This window comes from Excalfactoria chinensis, chromosome 3 (assembly GCF_039878825.1).
Source record: "Excalfactoria chinensis isolate bCotChi1 chromosome 3, bCotChi1.hap2, whole genome shotgun sequence".
NCBI lineage: Eukaryota > Metazoa > Chordata > Aves > Galliformes > Phasianidae > Excalfactoria > Excalfactoria chinensis.
Genome location: NC_092827.1, coordinates 29,881,106 through 29,903,934, shown reverse-complemented (window position 1 = coordinate 29,903,934; position 22,829 = coordinate 29,881,106). Strand labels below are relative to the sequence as shown.

Sequence of the window (22,829 nt, the reverse complement as noted above, 5' to 3'; positions counted from 1 at the left end):
AACACAAATCAGGAATTATAAGATTCAATTTAATAGAATTTTTTGTAGTTATTTTTTAATTTAGTTTTTAAATTATATAACAACACTTTGTTGCTGTTGTTTCTCATTATGTAAAGATTAACCAATGAAAATCCACACTGTGGAAACTGAAAAGGAGACATGATGTGCAATGCACATTGGTTTCATCTAACTTCTACGGTATTATGAACTTCTTTCTAACACTGACCTCCTTTGTCTCCTACCTAATGTTCTGCTTCCCCTGTTACCTGAGAACTTCATTAAGTAAAGCAAGCAGGATAACTGATGAACTTTGGAGATCCAGCACATACTTTTTCCTTCATCCCAGAAAATATGTATATTTGTTTATTTGTTTTTCAAAGTATGTTTGCTACTTGAAGGGGTTCATGTAGCCAATGAGATCTAGTAATAGGATTAACTCTGCTCAACCAAAAGAGCTATCAGCTGAGCAGATAGATTAACAAGATCATCTTGCATGTTGCATGACATCTTCTGCCTTGATAATTCCAAACTGCAATTTCTAAGACTTGTTTAAGACATACTATAAAGAAATCTGCAAAGCTGCAGAATGTATATGAAACAACTGCTTAGAACACTGTATTACCCAGGTTCACTAAATTCACACTGAACAATATGAATGCTGATATCCACAGGTGAGGAGCTGCTACAAGAGTATAAAAATCTCATCTATGTCCCAGACAACTTTCTTCAGACAACTTTTTATATCCGGAAGTAGGAAGGTATGAGTCAAATAGCTGAGGTAGGAGGTCCTGCATTGGCCTTGTTTATCTAGCAGAGAAATGTCAAATATCTTGCTTCAAAAAAGCCAATTAGCTGCTAATCGTATACAATTTGGTGAAAAGACTGAGAGGGGATCTGGTTAATGTTTATAAATATCTAAAGGGAGGTGGGGGGCAAATGGATGAGGCCAGTCTCTTCTCAGTGGTGTGTTATCAATAGGAATGGCCTAAAACTTGAGCATAGGAAGTTCCATACAAACATGCGATATTTAAGACACATCTAGGTGCCTACCTGTGTGACCTGCTGTAGGGGACCCAGCTTTAGCAGGAGTGTTGTTGGACTCAGTGATCTCCTGAGGTCCCTTCCAACCCCTGCCATTCTGTGTAATTTGTTTATTGCAGAGGATCCTGAATCAGTTCTTGTGCTCTTCCTGCATTAAGCTAGCCATCACAGTGCAGCTGACAGGTTCTCAGCAGATCTGAATGATCCATCAGTCAGCAGCAGCTTACTTGCACTACAGTAGAGTCAGACAGGAGTAAGTTAGAACCAGCTTGGATGTTTCTTCATCTCACTGTATCCACATTTACCTTGGTTCATCTACTACAACCCAGACACAAACGTTCTGGTTTCATCCTCCTGTTGAATTCACATACGAACCTTACAGAATCACTTCTTGACGTATATAGTTTGACACACCAAACCTCCCTGTCTCCCACCAGACAGCTCAGTAAATACCTTAAAACCTGCCTCCTGAAGGACATACAAATCATACAGTTGAAGTACAAATGAATGTAGCAAGGCAGAGTGGACACAACTATGATCTTTTTACACTTTGTTCTAAGGAGAGTCTAAGTTCTGGGAAGCTTTTCCCAGACTACAAGAGCCCCTAAGACTCAGGGCTGCAGCCTAAGTGGGGAAGTAAAACATCCATACGGTGCCATTCATTATGTATCAGCCCAAGGTTACTACTTCAGCTTTCACTAGCTGATGGAGATGTTATTACAGCTCACACCATCAGAGAAATAAGTCCACCCATCAATCTGTTGTCAGATTCACAAGTGCTCAAGATTATTAGTTTTTCAGCAGAAAAAGTGTCAAGCTGCTTTTCCTAAGGGAAAAAATAAAACTATTTCACAAATCAAGTAGCAAATAGCATTCGTTTTTTCCTAGAAACACAGACTACAAAGGCTCTCTGGGCATAAATGAAACGCACACTGTAACAGAAACACAGAGTGAGATTAATTATAATGACAATATGATTCAATCTAGTCAGTGTTCTCATTTGCTGTACCAAAGATTTCCTTCTGAATTTTTTGCTAGCCTCAAGTAGCAAAACAAGAAATCACCAGATTCTGGTGGTCTTACAAAGGAACTTTACCACCAACAGGTTGCGCATTAATCCAGGTGCTACTGAAGAAGCTCAACAGCAAATTTTGCCTATTTAAAAGGCCAAGGGTATACAGTGCCTTTGATGCGGTCCCACACTATGTTCTTATTTCTAAGTCAGAGAATTATGCATTTGAAAGTTTACTGTTAAGTGGATAAAGAATTGGTTGGATGGTTGAAGCCAAAGGGGTTGTAGTCAGCTGCTCTGTGTCCAGGTGAAGGGGCCTTGGGCAAGATGTTCTGGTGCCTGATTTAGTAGTCAGCGATCTTGCCCATAGCAGCAAGGTTGGAACTAGATCATCTTTAAGGTCCCTTCCAACTCAAGCCAATCAAAGATCCTGTAATTCCAGCATACTAAGGTACTAGGGTATACAACCACACTGCCCGTTGACAACTGTAACTGCTACTTACTCCACAGTACCGATCATCACTGAATATCTGTGGTGGCAATGGATTGCCTTGCGCAGGCTGCCTGTCCTCAGGAATGTTTTTATACATCCACTGTCTTTTCTCCTCTGACATCGTGATATCCACTTCTTCAAACTCTATGCGATTGGCTTCCAGAAACCTCACCACATCTTGTTGCCTCTTCTTTATCTAGATGAAAGAAAAAAAACCAACACATCAGAGCAAGTCAACCACAACCCAGATATGTTTACAAACCTGAGTGCTTCCACATGACAGCAAGTCAAGAGCTCAGGAAGAAAGAGGGGAATTTTTATTTGTCAGCTTTAAGTTTTTAAGCATTAAACACTGTTTCTGTGCTGTTTCTCTACAAGTTGACAAAGGTTATACCTCCTCATCCCATTTTTATCAGGCTGTCTCTCCAGTTCCACTGTGGAATTTTCAGCCTTTACTCCCAAGATGAATCTTTAAAAAGATAAATAAATGAACTGTATGAGACTAACAAGTTGAAGTTAAAAGGTATAGTTAAGTTTTCAAAACCACTGGGGGCGACATTTTTGAAGCATAAAGGCAGACAGAAATGTAAGGTAAGCAACTTTGGCAAGTCTGAGATGAGTCCAGTCCTATAGGGGACCACTGAGATAGATATGTTGGCACACATGAAAAAAAAAAACCATCGGTTGTGCTTGTTTGTTTTCCTTGACACCAAGATATCTTTTAAAAATGCAGCTCCATGTTTCCCTGAACAAGTCTTGTTGAGTCTTTCATTAAAAGCATCTGTCAGCATAATGCACGTGTCTAAAAATAAGCATGATTTCACCTCTTGAAAATTAATTTCATCACAATAAATAAATAAATAAATAAATAAATAAATGCATTAGGTACAGACTAAAGGTATGGAGTTTATTCCTTCCAAAGAGATTATCATCTTTATACAGAAGCCTAAAAGAGGCAAAACACCAACAGTTTTTAGCTCATTGCAGCTAACTAAGGTCAGCTCTTAACAGCTTGTAGGGCTTCAAGCAGATCCATCAGGTGAAAACTATCTCTGCCTCCAACAGGATTTGATAGCAAGACAGCAAGCTTTGAAAAGGAAGTCTGCAGGCTGAGGAAAACTATCTGTGCTCATTTGTCTCAACCTGCCCTGCATCCTCTTCAGTTCATTGTGTATTTTCTGCGTCTGCTTAATGAAACAATTTCCTTCAGAAGGAAGCTATATGCTATGTTTTTACAGCTATAAACAACAGCATTATTTGAAGAAAAAACCAGCACTTTAATAATTTTACAGTATTCCTGGAGTGTTGTATCCACACAGTTGCTGACTGGCATAAAGCCCAGGTGGATGAATCATGCCTGCGGGCATCATATGACCCAAATACTATTTGGAAATCAGGATTTTTAAAGTGCACGTGCTAGCTGCTCTTGTCACACTGCCCACTGCATCCACCTAAATGTAGCACAAAAACACACAGCTTTTGGAGGTAACAGTGATGGTATCATGGCTCACTGGAACAAAGAGAGTAGCCATCTCAATAAACCAAGTCTTACTGCCTTTCTAAGTGGGCTTGTACTTGTTTTTTTCGGTTGGTGTTTTTTTTCCTCCCTTTCTTACATAAGCTGTTTTAGTTTTTAGGCATACCATAAAAGAATCTCTTTTTCATACAGGAGGCAGCTCCAAAACTCATATGAAAGTAATACTGTATCAATAACAGGTAAATTACTGCATCGTCATCACTGCTGGCACCAAAACACAGCTTCTATTGCCTCCCTAAAAACTGTGATAAGGAAATCTATGGTCAACGTAGAAGCAAAGCTTCAAGAGAGGACCAAAGTATTATTATTATTTTATTTTAATTGTGATTATGAAGCATTTATTAAAAAAGAAATTAGACACCTAAGGCAACATGTGGAGCTGTCATTTGTTTGCAATGGAAGTACTGCTACAACCAACCTGATTTCTGCCCCTATGGCATTCATCAGCTCCACAGGTTGGGCTAGCCAGCAAATGACACATCAAAATCCCAGTGCAAAACAGCATGCCCTAGCCAAAGCTTTTGGACCTGCACTTCTCAGAGTGGTCGTGCACTGACTGTACAGCGGGGACAATCCCTGGCACACTGTGACATGCAAATCACTGCCATAAGCTGTTTGTGAGGCTAAATCAGCCTTGGGCAAAGCTCTCCATGCCCAGGCCGCATTCTGCTGTATATGTAACCATTTCATCTGCTGCCTTCCAGTACACTATAAAGTGAACTGCAGCTTAGTTTTAAGCAGTTCCCTCACATTTTACCCTTCACACCATAAGAATTCTCCCACAATCACACACTTCATGATCTCTCCCTTTTATTTTTATAAAACTAATTAAGATGTTGAAGGGAAATAAATTGTTGGGGGTTTTTGAGCCAGAGGCTTTGCAATTCTGCACACGACATATGCAAGAGTTATCAGCTGTGGATGTGCCAGCTGTATAAATTGAAACAAAATGCCTTGAAAAATTTTATGCAGAGAAGCAACATCATCTCCTACCCCAAGTGATTTGATTGAAGTTTGTAAACTGGAGCAAGAGAAATACTTACATTAGAAATCCTATTAAATTATGCCTTGTTGTTTAAGATTGATGCTCAGAGTATCTGCCACAACAGAAGCCAGCTGATTGTTCCCCAAGAAAACCACAGGATCTTTGTCTTCCCATACAACTGGATCTGTGCCCCAGGCATGCGTCAGCCTCACAATCCTGCCTGTAGTTCTTGTTTGTGATTACTCCAAGCTAAAAAAGCCTCCAGCATTCAACAGAATGAAGCCCTCAGCAGGCCAACACACCCCAAAGGCCAATGGTAATTCCTCCTACCTCACTAGCCTACACAGAGGACCTGAGCTCCTGCCCAGAGCTCAGGGAAGATCAATGCAGCCTCATATAACAAACTGTCTAGGTGCGTGCTTTAGTCCTCTTCATACAACTAAGCTTTGCACATTGCTTCTTCCTGGCTTTCCAGAGCTTGATGCAACTTAGAGGATCCTGATAAAAGTGTTCATACAATCAGAAATACCATGATCACAAAACCTCAGTTTATGGCTATTTATACAACAATTTGTGAAAGCATTTGTATTCTTATACAACAGTCCGCCTTAACACCAAAACATTTTGCTTTTAATACATCTTAAAGTAGCAGAAGATGCTGAAAGATAAACCATCAAAATAAACACTCACTGTGAAATCTCAAACTCCTCCACACTTCATTCCATATTCCATGAGACTCCAGCTTCCATATGAATCCTATGCACCTCATCTCAGAGGGCAAAATTCAACATAGATTTGTTCTTTTATATTCCCTTGTAGTCATAAAATTAATGTTATCCATAAGTACAAACAGGAACAGGCACTATCATCTCTTTTCATTAAGCAGCAACATTGATTGTGAAACAAAATCAGTGTCCCTTTGCATGATGTTCTCTCTCTATCACGATGGAGAAAATTCTAAGCTAACAGTCTGCAATGATAATCCAGCAGCTGTCTTCTGTGTTCTAAGCAGGATGATTGTTTTCTGAACTGTTTTCATGGATTTAGTCTTGCTTTCAATTTACATTTCTGTTCACAAACACAAGGCAGGAAAGAAACACCCAAAGACATCTCCATTTATCCCTGCACTGGAGAACAGTTTGCTTAGGTGGATTAAAAAACAGCAGTAATTATCTGCGTGTTCTGATATACATAACTGATGGAATCAGTTAATCACTAATTCAGTAGCTCAGTCTACAAAGGAAGCCCACCTCAGCTAATGTACACAGGCCTCCTCCCCTAGCTTTTATTTCTTTGTGCTGATGTTAAGCAAGTACAGGAGACTGCACCACAGTCTGCTTTGCAGAAATGTCTCAAAGGCATTCTCAGGCCAGACGGGACCATTGGGATTATCCAGTCTGACTTTTAGCATCCAAGAATTAATTTCTCTTAGAAGTAGGAAGTTTCTTGCAAATTGTTTTCCTCTAAGCTCCATTCCTGAACCGTAAATGACAGAGAACCTACCATGTTTTTTAAATTGTTCCCAAAGTTCATTGTTTGCCTTTGCTTAAAATCCCTGCCTGTTTCAATTCAGAATTCACCTCACCTGCAGAGTTCAGTCACTTCCATATTTTTTCTGTTAGACTGAAAAAACTCTTCTACCATAGGATTACTGCTTTCCATACAACTTAAATGAGCTCAAGTCACTGCTTAACCATCTCACAGATAACCTGAACAGTGAGATACAGTAAAAACAAAATACCTATTTTTCCCTTAACAGCAGAATAACAGAATGAGGATGTTATCATCACAAATCATGCCCAGGATGGTCTAGAAATTCAGCAAAATTAGATGGGGGACCACAAATGCACTTTGGAAGTCTGACAATTAAAGCAAGTCCATTGAGATCTGGGTATCTCAAGACAGAGTGGGTCCTGCTGTTCCTTCCCTTCTCCTCAAACCCCGTCAGTCTCTCCTGATCCATGCCCTTACCCCAGTGTGCTGCAGCAGCCATGCTGTGCCCTCACTGACTCAGCTGAGAATGGAATGCAATGCATTGGGCAGGGGCACCTTCAGCATGCAGCATGATGACACAGCTAAGCAGATAGTACTGTTGGCTGTCATGGAGGTGGTGCAATATTGCTCCCTCCTATCCTGCAGCTCCTACATCTTCCCCTGCAGCAGGGTAATGTGGGAACCAGTGGGACAAGAGAGAGAGGCAGTCAGGTCCATACCACCATCTGCTCAGTCTTTATCAGTAGCAAAACCACACCCCAAGAATATGGCTCAGCAGAAGCATGACAAGCAACATGTCTCTGAAATACAAACTGAAAAAGGAGTGTTTTGTAACACAATAACACAACCCAGCTCCCTGCCATAGCTGAAAATACCAGATGTGGAGCCTTTGCCTTTTTAAGTCACAAAAATATACCCAAAGGGACTGTTGCACTGAGAAGTAGTCTCACTCTGAGACTAACACGCAGATACTCACAGTTCCACTGTATTTGCAACATGTAGCAGCTGACCTGCTGAACATCTCTCTCTGCCTGGCTGGAGAGCACAAGTAGCCCAGGCAATTTTTATTGCAAAGAGATGGCAGGGCTGCGACACAAAGATTAGTATGATTAATTCATTGTTCTTGGCACAGGAAAATAGAGCTCAACCACATACCTGGGGAAAAAGGTGCGGAGCAACTTTGGCTTGATGGAGGAGGAGGTGGAAAAAAAAAAAGTAAGTCAGCATTCTTTGCTGGTGGGAATACTTACCTAAATGGCTAACAGCCATAGCAGCTACTGCGTTACACATGATAGAAGAGTCTCATCAGAACAGACCCCCACAGAGCACAACATTTCACCCTGAAGAAAAGCTATATATATTCATATTTCAAAATCCTAAATATTGACCCCAGAATATTTCATCCTGAAAATAAATAGAGCAGCCCCTGAGCAGCAGCCACATGCAGCCTGCAGTGCCCAGGGCTACACTAGCAGCAATCAGCCGCTTGCATACAGAGACATAATTAAGGACATACCATATGAAATACTTATGAAGCTGGGAGGACAATCTGCTCAGCTTAATGTAAAATTAGTCTGCAGATCCCTGGGAGCTGCTGAGAGGCTGCTTTGCCAGGCAATCTGCACACCTTCACCTGTGCGCAATACACAGTAGGCTACCTCTGCAAAAGTCCAGCATTTCCAAAATGCAATTACTGTTTGAGCCAGGTTTGGGTTTTAAGACTACTAGCCTCATCTTCATATTGTTAGATGTGGAACTGTGATAAAATGCATTTAAATTGTAGAATGGCCTGGGCTGAAAAGGACCACAATGATCATCTAGTTTCAACCCCCTCCTATGTGTAGGGTTGCCAATCACTAGACCAGGTTGCCCATAGCCACATCCTGCCTGGCCTTGTATAGACATGTTTCTACTAAAAGTTGAAGGCAAAAGTTTGTTATTTAAATCATTTTGTAAGGAAATTTTATTCTCTGTTCAAGTAACGCAAAGGAGTCTTCAAAACAATCGAAGGTGAGTGTTAGCTCATGGGGGTTCCTTATTTCAGTGTAGAGAAGCAGAGATAGATAGAGACCAAGCAGAAAGGGGAAAGACCAAGAAGAAAAAAAAGAGAATCATAAAATCACAGAATCACAAGGTTGGAAAGGACCTGCAAGATCATCCAGTCCAACCATCCTTCCATTACCACTGCTACCACAAGCTACTAAGCCATATCTTGTAGCTCCTCATCCAGAGACCAGAAGGTTCTACAGAAATACCAGCTATCAGCACTGCCATGCAGAGCAACTTTCAGCTGCATGTAACTGAGAAAGACTTTCAAGTCAGTCTCAAGTCAACTTCTTTTGATTTCTTCTGAGGAAACAAGACTTATCAGCGGTGTATGTGAATGAAATAATTGATTCTATCATTTCTTCTCACAGTAGGAGCAATGTGTTCCTGTACTGTTGAAAATCTACATACACATAAATCTGTGACAGAGCCAATGAAACTAGATGCTGTGAGACTCAAATCTTGGCTCATTATTGGTCATCATCTGGATCAATCTTCCAGTTAATGACATGAACTTGTATTCTGCTTCATCTGTGCAAAACCAGAAAATACCACTGCTTGAGGAAATCAAAACTGGCTAATACAAAACAAGACCTGGAGACTTTGCAACAGGAGCTGAACCAGATCTTGGAAGTCCCAGTGACTCTGGGGTCCTGGTGGCCAGCACAGAACAGAAGACAGCATCAGTTGTTAGTGAGCACGGTAGGGATGGGCTGACGGTTAGACCTGAGTGTCTTAGCAGCCTTTTCTAATCTTAATGATTCCATGGATCTATGAGCAGCCTGCAAGATGTTAGGGATTCATAAAGCATGTTTTCAGCTCCGTCTTCCAAAAGAAACCATCCTGCAGGACTAGAATAACTCATTTCGAAATACTAACACTCCAAACCATGGCTGGCAGCTAACTTTGTTCAAGAGATAGATGTTTTTGTTCGTGATTTACCATATGTTTCAGTGATTCAAGAGACTGGTTAAAATGAAGGCTCTATTTCCATGCATTCTTCCAACAGACATCTCGCAAACATGCCAGAGAATAATTTGGAACTCCTGTTTAGTATTCTACATTAAACTTCTTCTCTTTTGTCAAACTGACATGTTTATAGCAAGTTTTTTTTTGCACTGTGAAAGAAACTCTTCCAACAAGAAACATCCATCTTCCTTTTCAAAATGTAAGCATAAACACAAGTATGACAACTGAAATCCTTAGTCATTCACCTCTCTTTAGCGACAGGAGAGTTTGCCTCCTAAGAAAATGCAAGCTGTTCTCTGACCTTCACATTACATCGTGTTTATTCACATGCTTTTTTCTTTTGATTTCTGTAGGTAGATTCTGGAGGTTATCTTTTCTTCCCAGTAAAGTCCCAGTTCAGTAAGGTAGTTGAGAATTGCCAAGTTCAGAACTACTGTAAACTCAATCCTCAGCCTTATAGCACAGAGCAGAAAAACTATCTTTGAATCTCACAGGGTCTCCCCAAGTTGGTAAAGTAGGGAGAGGTCTGGCGTACAGAAGTTGAATACTGCTGCGGCTGAAAATCTGTAGAGTTTTAGAGGTATCACTTAGTGTGAATCATGCTTGTTTGGTAGAATTATGATGTATTTTTTTGTGTGGAAAATAAAGCATGATAGCTATGTCTAGTTTATTTTCTTAGAATGTACTAAATATCTGGTAGTTCCTTAGAGTGAAAAAGCACTGAAGAGAGCCGTTTCATAAGCGTGCTTTGGAAGGCATGCAAGTGTTGTAATGCTCAAATTCTACAAAGAAAAATTAAAGTTTTTACTTTAAAAAACACAAAATAGTCCCCTAACAAATTCATAGATTCTTCCTGTTATGTAATATGTTTATCACCCAGACTTTTAAGATGAAAACAAACAATTGCCTTTCCCCACCTCCCTTTTTTTTTGTGTGTGTGTGTATGTGTGTGTGACATGGTGAGTCAGCAGAGCACAGAACTAGTTCACAACAAGTTCAATGTATTTATCAGCCACATTGTTTTGTAACAATGAAGAAAGCACTCCCAGCTGTATTTTCTGTATGTACTGCAGATGAGATATAAAAGCAAACTCTTTGGAAAAGAACAAAAAGTAGGTCACATTTCTTCCTTCTCATCAAAACCCAGTGGTGCAGGAATATTTATCTATTAGAACACATAAAGGCACCTAGGAACACCCAAGGTGGAGCAAGTAATTAAATTAGCTTTGTTTGGTCAGGGCGGGGTCTCTGGATCTCACCACTCAGGACCTGCAGTGCAGCAACCAGCTGGAGCTCTCACTGTTGCTCATCAGCTCGCTGTTGTCTCAGAATGTGGAGCTACATAATGTCATAGACAGAAGCATCCTCACAGTCTTTTAGAGTTTCAAAGAGACATTAAGGCAAGCTGCAAGACCAGCAGGCCTTTTCAGCTTAAAGTACTGCCTAGCCCAAAAGGACATGCTGGGTTTTATGGAGAACCCTGCTCCCACATCAATACCAGCCTGTATCTGCACACACAGACACCAATCCTCTGTCCAATCAAGGGCCTAAGTCACCTCAAACACTTAGAAAAGACATCTTGCCTTTCCCTCTGAAAGACAATGCTTGCATTTATTTGCTTTCTGATCCTGAGAGATCAGAGACATCAGGATCCCAGAATGCTCCCAAGAATGTCAAAAACAAGATTGTGCAATGAAGTTGTCTAGTCCGCCCTTCTCTTCTGAAAGACACTATCCGCACAGCACAGGCATGCCATTGCCAGCTAGATAAACACACCCCTGATAATGCACTTTGAAGGGACAGCAGCAACAGCAGCACCAGTCATTTGTAATTGGTTGAGCTAAGTTTTTAAGGATATTTAAAGGTTTTCCCAGCAGTATATGGAATAGCAACAGAAAAATGCATTAGTGGCTCCAGATGAATGTCAGGTTTTAGATAAAATAGGGTGGCATTACTGAAAAGTTCTAGAAATATGCTTTCGTGAGGCTAGGATGATGGATTTTGTTGATATCAGTCTCTAAATGAGAGCTGATTGCCATTGCTGTTATTCAGATCAATAACAAAATTACCTCTGTTTCAACTGAGAGCAGAGTGAGGCTCATAACTTTATTAACAAACATCAGTGCTTTTTCTCTATCAACAAACACAGCTATGCCCACATTGCTTATGTCTTCTTAGAGCTCCTGGATGTGCACACAGATTTCTCTTTTATATGCCTGCAGATCCCTTTCTTGATCCCCCCCAACACAGCAGCCACCTGATTGCTATCCCACAAACTGCAGGTACACCTCCTGTGAGGCCAGCTGGAGTCATCTCCACACAGCCGAAGGTATCACTCAGTACAACCCAAATAGTTTCAGATTCCACAGGGCCCAGTGCATGGCATCTTTGTTACAAACTAGTCCTTGCCACAGGCAAATCAGCCTCGCTGAGCAGGAAGGACTTCCTTCCTTCTTGCAGAACAAGGCCATGAGGCAGCTGCCTTCTCTGATCAGAGGCTAGTTCTGCTTCTCCTTTCTAATAAGCATTGGCTTCCTACAAGGCTCCTCCTGAACAATTTGATGCTATCCAACTCCTTCAAATGCTGCTCCTGCCTCTGCTTCCATATGGACATATCAGGTCACTCAGACAGAGATGGTTCAGAAGATTGTCTGACCTTAGGAGATGCAGATCCAGATCAAATGTTTCATGCATGCTTTTTTGTTTGGGTCAGATGGGTGAAAACTTCACTAGCCCCACAGTGACAGAAAAAACAGGTTTTGGTTGATAATACTTTACTGTTTATCAGATCAAAGAAAGCTTTCTTTCAAATTGGCCTATGAAAACTCATTTGCCTTTGTCTGAAAAGCAAAGACCCAATTCAACGATTAAGAAACAAGTCTTTAATTAATCTGTAAGCGTTGAGTTTGAAAGTGTTCCAAATATTCACTCAAAAATTTTGAGAGCACAAATGATACCAAATATCTTACTCGGCAGCGTATGAAAACGTCAAGAAATAAAGTAAACTAACTCATGATCATTGTGATGGAACTTCCATCAATGAAAAATTGCAGATATTTTTCCTGTCATGCTCTCTTGCTCCCAGAGGGATCCACCTGGTTAATTCAGGGGATTTGTGTTAAAAGGTTGGTAAAAAGGATCCCAGTGGGCTATAGGTCCTGGCATGCAAAGGTAAACAAAGCTTTATCTCTCTGTAAAAGCTTGAAAAGCCAAAAGCAAACAGGAAGAATTTATCAGCATGTGTGAGGGACATATACACAATCACGTGTTTTGATTTGGATTTGACACATAGTACATGTTTGCGGTTTCAGAGCTCTGCTTACAAACAAAAACTCCAACAGAAACTCTGCCAGCAGAGTTTGTGACAGAACAGTCCATAAAATGGGATGTTCAGAAAGCCAGATGCCGTGGTTGTTGATGGCTTTGTTGCAAGCAGAAGCTTACTACTCCCCTCTTGCCAACAGCTATCACTTACGCAGCAGTGGCAAAGCCGGACATGTCTTTGTACTCGGATGCTCAGTTTCACAGCTGCAAGTGTTACCAGCCCATTTTCAACAGCCACAAAGGCAGACACACAGGGCTGCAAGCAAAGAGACATTTTTTCCTCTCCAGAGGTTTTACAACAGGCAGAAAAGCAACTCTGAAGTTATCAGCAGTAAGGTCTGAAAGTGCCACTGCTAGCCCTGTCAGAGCTCTTCAGAACCCTGAGATATCCTTTCATTAGAGGAAAGGAAACAGTTATGCCGCCATTTGTCCCAACCAGCCACTACAATTACATTGGTGAATACTTAAATTTGTGTAACTTCTGTGACATTTTGAAGATGTCTCATTTTCTGAAATGAATTACATAAGAAAAGCTCTTAAGCACAGGCCAGACACTCAGAATAATAGGGCTGAGTGAACATTTCAGCTTTAGCACTGTCGTTTACACAAAAGACATACATCCATTTACAATGCTACAAGGTTTAGCCATTCAAATAAATGAATGGTCATTTTTGGCAGGGCCCGGGCAGATACTTGTGCATTTTTGGGCAGTCAGTGTGAGGCACAGCAACACTGTTGTTTTCACTCTTCTGTGGATGTAAAAAAACTGTTTAGATTTAACTAAGTTATCATCTATCATACATATACACCAGGCTAAGTTAGTCTCCATGCAGAAATCCACACTTACATATAAATACTCCAAAGGTAGATCAATAGATTTGCAGAGGTTTTTCCTAGGCATTAGCTTCTACAAGTCTACTCCTTGTACTGAAATGAGAAACATCCTACAGTTTTACAAACTCTCTTAGCAAGAGTGATGGAGATTTGTTCTTTTACCTCAGGATAACTAAAGTACCAACGATTCCTGGAACTGTTAACTGCCAGGACAAGCTCTGTTGCTACCCAGGGGAGATGGGCAGAAACAAAAGGGCATGCTGTTACTGATGATTAACATGAGTCACTGAACAACCTGTGCCTCCAAAGAGCTTCTCTTCACAAATTAGCCAGCAACACAGCTACTCTTTTCTCTGCCAAACTCAATTACTTTGCAGTGTCATACAGTATTAAATGTAAGTGAAACACGCTTGTTCACTGATCTAAAATTCAGTTGTTTCCCTCTTCCATCACTAACAGGAAGACAGAGATAACTCATTTTTGGAAAGTTTCTCATCACTACAGCACCAATCACCTGAGAAGTATGACATCTACAAGCTTTATTCTCAGCCCAGTCTGATTGGTGATGAATAGCTCTTGGAGCAGCACATCCAAATGGAAGGACTTCCATAGCCTTGCAAGAATAGAATCCAAAAGATTTCACCCCAAGATGTTGATCCAAAAGACAAAGAGCTTTGCGCTCACGGTACCTCTCTCTGAAACAAACACCGTGTTCAGTGAGTTCCCATGCTGCTCTTGCACCTCAGTTACCCCCTCCTCCACTCAAAGCACTTGAAGTTGGCCAGCATCTCAAGAAAAATCAGGTCATACTGCTCATCTACAAAAGTCCCACTGAAATTAATCTGATTTTCATTTTCAAACATTAGAATCAAAAGCAATTGCAAACTGCTTTTATTGACAGGGATAAAACATCATCACTGCCTCTATGTTTCCCTTCACTTCACCAAGAATGAAATGTGCCAGCTTCAGGGACTTGCTAAATGTTAACTATCTAAATGTTGAGCTGGTAGAAAAGGCTGACCTGCTGAAAGTTGACAGTGGTTTTGGACACACACAGTAGATTTTAACTAGGGATAGTTTCCAAGCGCTATGACATTTCTGCGTTCATTACTTATCAAACTTACACACCACGTGCAAAACAAAGATCACAGTATTTCATTTGAGACAGATCCCCTCAGGAGCCAGCACTGGAGGCTGCAGCTGAGGAAACCATTGCCCTTCTGTGAATTTGCTGGTAAAATGATACAGCCTAGATTACCAGCTTAGTAACAGCTCTATACCTCCAACTTGACTCAGGCTCCTAGCTAAAGACAAAAGAGGTCCTGACTGTCTGCAGCAAAGAATGTCCTGAAATGCTGATTATTTCTCCACAAATCCTAATTGCTCTTCAGGTACATATGAGTATGAACCATCTGAAATAAATAAACTGGAAAAGTAGAAGAGAGAATCTAAGAGAGGGCAAGTGACAGGATGCATCCTAGAATTGATTTCTGCTTTGATACTCATTAAAATCAATAGCATTCATTTAACAAGTGAAATGGACTTATATAACAGTGAGCATATATAGCATACACATATTTACCTCTGACAAGAACCAGAATATTCAATATATACATTAAAATGCAGATATATATATATATATATATATATATATATATAAACACTAAGTAGTACTTTCTTAGTAACTGCAAGTACTTACAAGTACTAAGAAAGGTTTGAATACTTTGATACTTTGAATAAGTTTATCCTCTTGCAGTGCGGAGATTTGTTTTCTGAGCTTTGGTACTACTATTAACTTCAGCTGTACACTTAACTTTACTAGCATGCCCTTCTCGTTTCTTGAAGTTTACCTATAAATCTTTAAATAATAAAAGTGGGGAAGTATTCAGGAATGCGGAAAACGTGTTTTCACAAGAATTGCAGTTATTTGTTTCTAGTCTACCAGAACACGCACTTTACAGGAAATTAAGGTCTCCTCCAGAAGGAGCCCTGTAAATCACGCAACCAGCCCTCCCTCCCTCACTATGCTTTGCACATAGATAGAGCCTCAGTAGCCCAATACAGCCTTCCCACCAACACTCCAATTCTTTCATCTTAAACAAAAGATTACATCCCCATTCTGCTAGTGTTTGCACTACATTGTTTGCAGATGGTATTAGAGCAAATCAAAGCTGGAGCCAACAGCATTGTATAAAAGTAGCAGAATTCGGTTGAGAGTCCCCTGGCTGAGTGGTCTTTGTAGCAACAAGAAGAAAAACACCGAGCCTGTAGTAAACTGCACGTGGAAAGCTCACTGCCTTCAGTCTGAATTCACCAGATGAGCTTATCAAGTACCAAGAGCTCCAGTTCAGCTTCACTGAAGCAAGCAGTTACAGTGATCCAATATGTTCACAGCATAAGAGCTGCCTGTCCCTTTCTTGGAGCTTGACTCTGCAGGAGCAGTGCTGGCAGAGAATTATGTGATGATGACAGTTGTAAGTGTGGCAGTTTACAAGCTGGTGCCCTAGCACCGGATAACAAAACAAGGATGCCTGAAGAGTGGCATGTGCTTCATTCTCTGCCTCTCCTCCTGGGCTGTGCTCTATGGAGAACAGGCAGGTGAGTCGGGGGCACCAACTGACTTTCAGATCCCAAAACAATGCAGAAAATAAAACATTCCAAAAGTCATTCATACCATTAAACTGCACGCAAGTTAGTTATTACGTTAGTAAATTCAATTACTTCAACTTAATTAACATAACCAGATTCTGCTGTATGCAATCTCCTGTGATCACCGGTACTATGACCAGAGTTATAAGAAAGCTTTTCCAGGCTTTGATGGTATAGCTAGAAGATTAAAGAGAACAGGTCACTATCACTTTCACACTGCTATGCTCTATTAAAAATTAAAATAAACGAATAAAGGGGGGCAGGGGAGAGGAACTTCTTAAAATAAGCAAGTTACTATTTAATAATTTTTCTTTTTTCCTGACAATTTGAATATATTTAAAACAGAGGGCTAAGTGTTTGACGAGAATGGCACTATACAGCAGTTAAAGGCATTTAACCATATGTCTATACAAAGCAGATGAGTATATGAAGATCCAAAGCACACACTCCAGTCCTCGGAAACCCCATCAGAACAATACCTCCTTTGAAGTTTTATTACAGCTACAATAGCAAACAAAGGTCAGTAACAGTCATGCTGCTCACGTTAATATGTAGTTAGTCTCAAGAATTTCTACGAGGTAACGTTGTTTCTGACATAATCTACCTGCCAAGTAGAAAGGTAAATATTTGAAAAGCACTGGAGCAGCACAGAATGGCGCAACAGCTGGGTAATGAATACCACATTCAAAGGGTCTGAATTCCGTATGTATTCTGGTGTCCAGGGCTCTTGCTGGGCTCCCTGCTGTACACATTCCTCCAGGTCTCTGAACCACTGTTTGGAGGCTCTTGGTGCTCTCCATTATAGGGAAGGAGGGTGCACCTGGAACTTGGGCTTCTCTGGGATACAGACTTGAGGGAGATCCACAGAAGGTCCTTAAGGTGAAGACCAGACGGAGCCTTCAGTCCTGGTGAACAAGAAGCTGGACATGAGCCAGCAGTGTGTGCTTGTAGCCTGGAAGGCCAACTGTGTTCTGGCCTGCATTAAAAGAGGAGTGGCCAGCAAGGAGAGGGAGGTGATTGTCACCCTCTACTTGGTTCCTGTGAGGCCCCACTTGCAGTACTGCATCCCAGCCTGGGGCCCCGAGTACAGGAGGGATGTGGAGCTCTTGGAGATAGTCTTGAAGGGCCACTAAGAGGGCTGGAGCACCTCTCCTATGAGGAAAGCTCGAGGGAATGGGGCTTGTTTAACTTGGAGAAGAGAAAGCTCTGGGAGGACCTCATTGTGGCCTTCCAGTACTTGAAAGGAGCATATAAATAGAAATGGCTGTTTACGAGGGTGGACAGTGATAGGACAAGGGGGAATGGTTTTAAACTGAGACAGGGGAGGTTTAGGTTAGATACTAGCAAGAAGTTTTTCACTCAGAGGGTGGAGACGCACTGAAACAGGTTGCCCAAGGAGGTTGTGGATGCCCCATCCCTGGAGGCATTCAAGGCCAGAACCAGGATGTAGCTCTGGGCAGCCTGGTCTGATGGCTGGTAACCCTGTACATAGCAGAGGGGGTTGAAACTAGATGATCGCTGTTGTTCTTTTCAACCCAGGCCATTCTATGATTCAGCACTGACCTCCCCATCTGGCAGAAGTCAGTAATGAGCTCTCAGGCTCCCTCAGCCACAGCAACCTGCGGTCAGGAGTGACAGAAACCAGTAAAGCCATTTGCACTTTTTGGGGATGCAGAGGGGCAAAAACAAAGCCAAAAAGATGGTAAATACTCTAGAAGTGACACATTCTACATCAGTACTGCATGCCACTAAACAAGTACATTCTTCCTGAGAAGTATAATGAGAGATGTGGAGTTACAAGGACTGCACAAATAAGGGTGGAGATGAAAGTCCTCATTATCGGTAGGAGATAAGCTGCACTTTAAGAATGTTAGCTTTTGATTTGTCTCCAATTACATTATCCAACCAACCAAACATGACTGTGATTGCTTTGGCACTCTGATGCATTATACTGTAGTTTAAAATCATCCCAGAAAGCAAAAACTCCAATTTGTTTGCATTTATACATTGATCTACATAATATGCCTAAACAAAAGGAGAGTTGTAGTCTCATAAAACTGATATTTACTATAGAAACAAAGTAACTACAGCTACACTTATCAAGCTTCCTAGTTTATATATATATACCCATAATTCTCTTCAATAACAAGAATCAAAATTCAATCGTCTATCATTCTTTAAAGCCCATTTTTTTTCATTGTATCATGCTGTGCTTTTTCCAAACTTCCAGTTCCCCTAAACATATTCTCATAAAGAACATACCTGAGCAGTGCTTGCTCTTGTACACTAAATAGAATTGATTTCAGTTGTTTTGTGTTCTTGAGATGTGAAAAAAGAAATTTTGATAGGAAAGTGTTTTGGAACTCTCACTAGTCAGAGTAGATTCTACTGTCTCTTCTGCTATACTGGTAACTCCCCTACAATATATGTTCAGCTTAAAGGAAGCTCTAAGGTAATACATTATTACCAGAGAGAAGAAAGTACAAGAGCGACAGTTTTTTTGAGGTTTGTCCATTGAAAGCTCTTCAACAACACTCTTTTTTTACCTGAACTTGCAGTCCTCTAACTGCAAGAGGACTGAAGTCCCCTCCAGTTTAGTATTTCCAGACAGCTGCAGGGATTCCAGGCAGAGTTTGGTAACCTGCTTCCTGTCAAAGGTGGACCTAGCTTTAAAACACTGAAAACCATTTAGCCGAGTCAATACATACTGCACTGTGGATTTCTATTGGTAAATGGAAAATGTGAAGTGGATTAAATTACAGTCACCTCGGAGTTATTTGGTGAAAAACAAGGACAAACTATTTCCTCAAAATATCGAAGCACTGGTAGGAGAGAAAATAACTAATTTTAAAGTGGCTTTTCTCCTAAACACAAAATAACACTCATTCCTTTCAGTAAAGAGGAGCAGCAAAGCCTGCCACCGGAGCCTGCAGTGTGCCTGGAATTTGAGACCCAGATGTCTAGAAACAAATAGAAATTCAGGTCAGAAAAAGCAGAAGATGGTAAAGCTTGTAAAAACATACCCGTCTGCCTAAGCAGAGGCTTCCCACTGTGATTCAGCTGGATCCTTCTAATGCACGCTTAAAACAACATGGTGCTATTTACAAGAGTACACGTACACACAATGCCTCATGCCTCTCTCCACAGCGAGAACCCAGGGACTTTCCTTCAGCATCCACACAGGGTAAACCCACAGTTTGCCCTCAGAAAGCACTGAAGAGGAATGTTTTCATTCAAACAATAACTAAATAACTAGGTTTTGTGAACCATGGGCTCTTTCAAGCTCATAACAAGTTTACACTCACAAGTGTTCTTGTAAAGCAATACTAGTAGTATTAACCTCTCAGTGATCTAACAGCTTTCAAACGTGAGGAAGATGTTGCAGGGAGAAGGCACGACCAAAGGGAGGAAAAGTTCACACTGTTCTCAGTCCCTCCCCATCCACTCCAATAACTTCTCTTCCTCATTCTCCATAATCACTCGCAAACCACTTCATGCACTGAACTCTCAGAACTAGGTACATCTATCACTTATGTTTACCTTTAGCTCGAAACAAACTGCAGCAAGCAACTGTATCAATAAACACATCAAAGTTGCCAACAAAGGTCATACTTATGTTAACAGAAGTGTTTGCTGACTCCAGGACTAGTATATTTCTTAGAAACAGCACAGTTAGACACGTATCATCCAACCTGAGTATTCAAAAGACTAGAAGAGTTAATATATTTACTGCTTCACTTATATTTACTGCTTCAACCCTTTCTCCAGTAGCATAAGGAAATGGCTGTATATTACTTTTATTTAAGTAAACAACATCTTCACCCCTCCCTTTTTGCAAATACATCCAAAGCAGGCCTATTCCAGGCATGAAGAGGAAAAAGGATAGAAATACATCCCTGGTTCAACAGCACACTGAAGGTAGCATGGGAATCCAAAAGCTTGCTCTAGAGACCAGGTGAGCTTTCTGTCTTAAAATAAAGAGGAGTTTAACAAAACATCTCTAGTGAGATTAGAAAAATCCTGTCACTATGACACTGCTTTTAGTTTATCAGCAAACATTGCACACAATTTTCTGGTTACATACTGAAGTCAGATAACAAACTCAGTTACATCCACTCTCACAAACAGCAGCCCTACAGTTTGACACAAGCTGACCTACAGGTAGAAGTTAAACCATAGACTACAACACTGATTTTCTGTATAAGATGAAGTAGCCATCTACTGGGGGTACTAATCTCTCTGGACAGGGATATCGTGCTGTCTCATGAGCTGCATCCCAAAAAGTAGCTTCTGTAGTTTTAATGAAGGCTGGAGCAGGATAAGAATGACAGGATTTTTTGTTTCACTTCACTTCTGCTTGATTATAGTTCTTACGCTCAGGAGGACAAAAGTATATTTAAAATTTCCCTGATTAAAGATGTGCAAATACAGCAACTGCCCCGTTCTCCAGGTGTGGTTTCCTGCTCAACCCACTGATAATAGCTTTTCCTTTGTCATTTTTCTCCGTCAGCAAGCCACAGTCTATAGGCACCACCACAAAACCCACAGAAATAAAGGCCTTGAGATGCAACACTGTGCACAGCAGGACCTTAACCCATGGTGAAGGTTCCCGATGTTGTGGAGACAATGATGAAAAGAAAAACAGAAGAGACAGAAAACAGATGTCACAGCTCTGCTCCTGGCTAACAGTACCTTCCAGCCCTCCATTACCTATTCTTCTCTGTCTGGGTTGCACTCAGACATACTGTGACTATACAAAAATAAGCTGATTATCACCAGCATGCAAACTGTTGTTCTTGTTATATGTTGTTGTGTTGTAAAACACAGGGGAAAAAAAGTCAGCACTGATGTGCATTTCTTTTCAAAGATGGGCTACAGTGCTGCTACCAATAGCATATGCATCCTGTTAGCAGGTCGTGGAAAGGGAGGGCAGAGCCAAAAACTCCAGTGAATAACCTATTTGCAGAGAAGTCAGATCAGGAGATATGGGCGAGTCAATTATGCGGCTCAGACCTCACCCCCTGCAAAATCAAATGATAACACCGGGCAGTATTGTTTGAGATGGGAGCACAGAACAGAAAGTAATCCTCACAGTGCTGGACCACCTGCATGTGCACAGGAGATGTTCCTGCTACGAATGCTTCACAAACATGACTTGGAGTTCTGAAAGCACTCCATATTCACTCCTTTGGTCACTGAAATGGATAATGAGTTGCTATTAGCTGTAATACAGTTACTTAGCATTCAGAACCTTTCCTGCCAAAACATATCAGGACACAGACCTGTCACGGTGCCACTGAAATGAAAGCAAGTAGCGCACAGTGAAAGGCAAAAGGAAGGGAGCGCACACTGAGCCTTCGGATGGGCAAACACAGCTCTGCATCTTTCCCTCATGTAAAAACGCTCCTGCCTTCACTGCTGAGGCACAGAGAATAGCACCTACATCCGAGTCCTTCCCATGGCTCTCACTGGAAAACCAATTTAATTGAAAGCTTCAATTCAGACTGCCTTCACAGAAGCCAGAGCTGTCAGTTTACACAAAAATACGGTCACGGACATAATTAAAGCTCTCGGAGCTCCGGTCAAGCAGAGAGACTCGGCGCTGTGTTTTAGAAGGGAGTTGGACACGAATTAGACCTTCCCTATCAGGACTGCTCACTCGGAGAGGCGCTCCCTGCCCGAAGCTCCCCATCTCACCGCCCGCACCTGCCGGGTGCCGCCGCTGGGACAGCTCCGCCCGCCCCCCGCACTGCCCCGGCCCCGCGGGCTGAGCCGCACTCGCACTCACCGCCACCGAGCCAGAGGAGGAGGCGACGAAGACGCGGATCACCATCTTCACCTCATGAGCCGCACCGCGGTCACGGGACGGGGCGACGGGCAGCGGGGACACCGCTCCGCCGCTTCTGGGACTGGGCGCGCCGCTCCACCGCCGCCCACCCGCGCGCAGCCCCGGCCGGCAGCGCCTCCTCGGCCCGCAGCCCTCAGGCGCGCCGCTCCGCTCGGCGCTGAGAGGCGATAACGGCGGGAGGCGGGAAAGGTAGGGGCGGAGCGCAGCGCCCGACGGGCAATGTAGTTCTCCGGGGCTGCGGGAACGCCCCGTGTTTGCTGTGCTGTGAGATGGGAACGGAGGTGCGCCGATCCCTAACGCCCGGCAGTGGTGAGTGCTACAGACTGTGTGAAGGCTGCTGTGCCTCAGCGCCCTGCCCGCTTGTTGTGGCTCCACGTGGATGCAGGGGTCAGCTCCAGTGCACAGAGCGTTTGCATTCACTGCTACACCACACAGCTTTGCTGTGTGGGCCACCTCATGTCAGGCCATCCCACCTGGCTGCTCCTGATCCTCCTGCTCTCACTGCACTGCCCTGGCAGGCCCAGGTCTGGCTCTGCAGTCTGCCATTTGCAACAGCGAAGTGGTGAAGAAAAACGTGCCATGTGAGCAGGCCTCAGC

The 22,829-nt window shown here is 42.1% G+C and overlaps 1 protein-coding gene across 1 annotated transcript in view; it reads right to left on the bottom strand.

The window, feature by feature from the left end:
- SH3BGRL2 (SH3 domain binding glutamate rich protein like 2) overlaps positions 1 to 22,352 on the bottom strand; it is a 38,321-nt gene extending 15,969 nt beyond the window's left edge. The window contains exons 1-2 of the mRNA XM_072332426.1: positions 22,173 to 22,352; positions 2,557 to 2,742 (exon numbers count right to left, since the gene is read on the bottom strand). Of these exons, the coding sequence (XP_072188527.1) occupies positions 2,557 to 2,742; positions 22,173 to 22,217 (231 nt within the window). The 5' untranslated portion in view covers positions 22,218 to 22,352. The remainder of the gene's footprint in view (positions 1 to 2,556; positions 2,743 to 22,172) is intronic.
- Between the last annotated feature and the right edge of the window lie 477 nt (positions 22,353 to 22,829).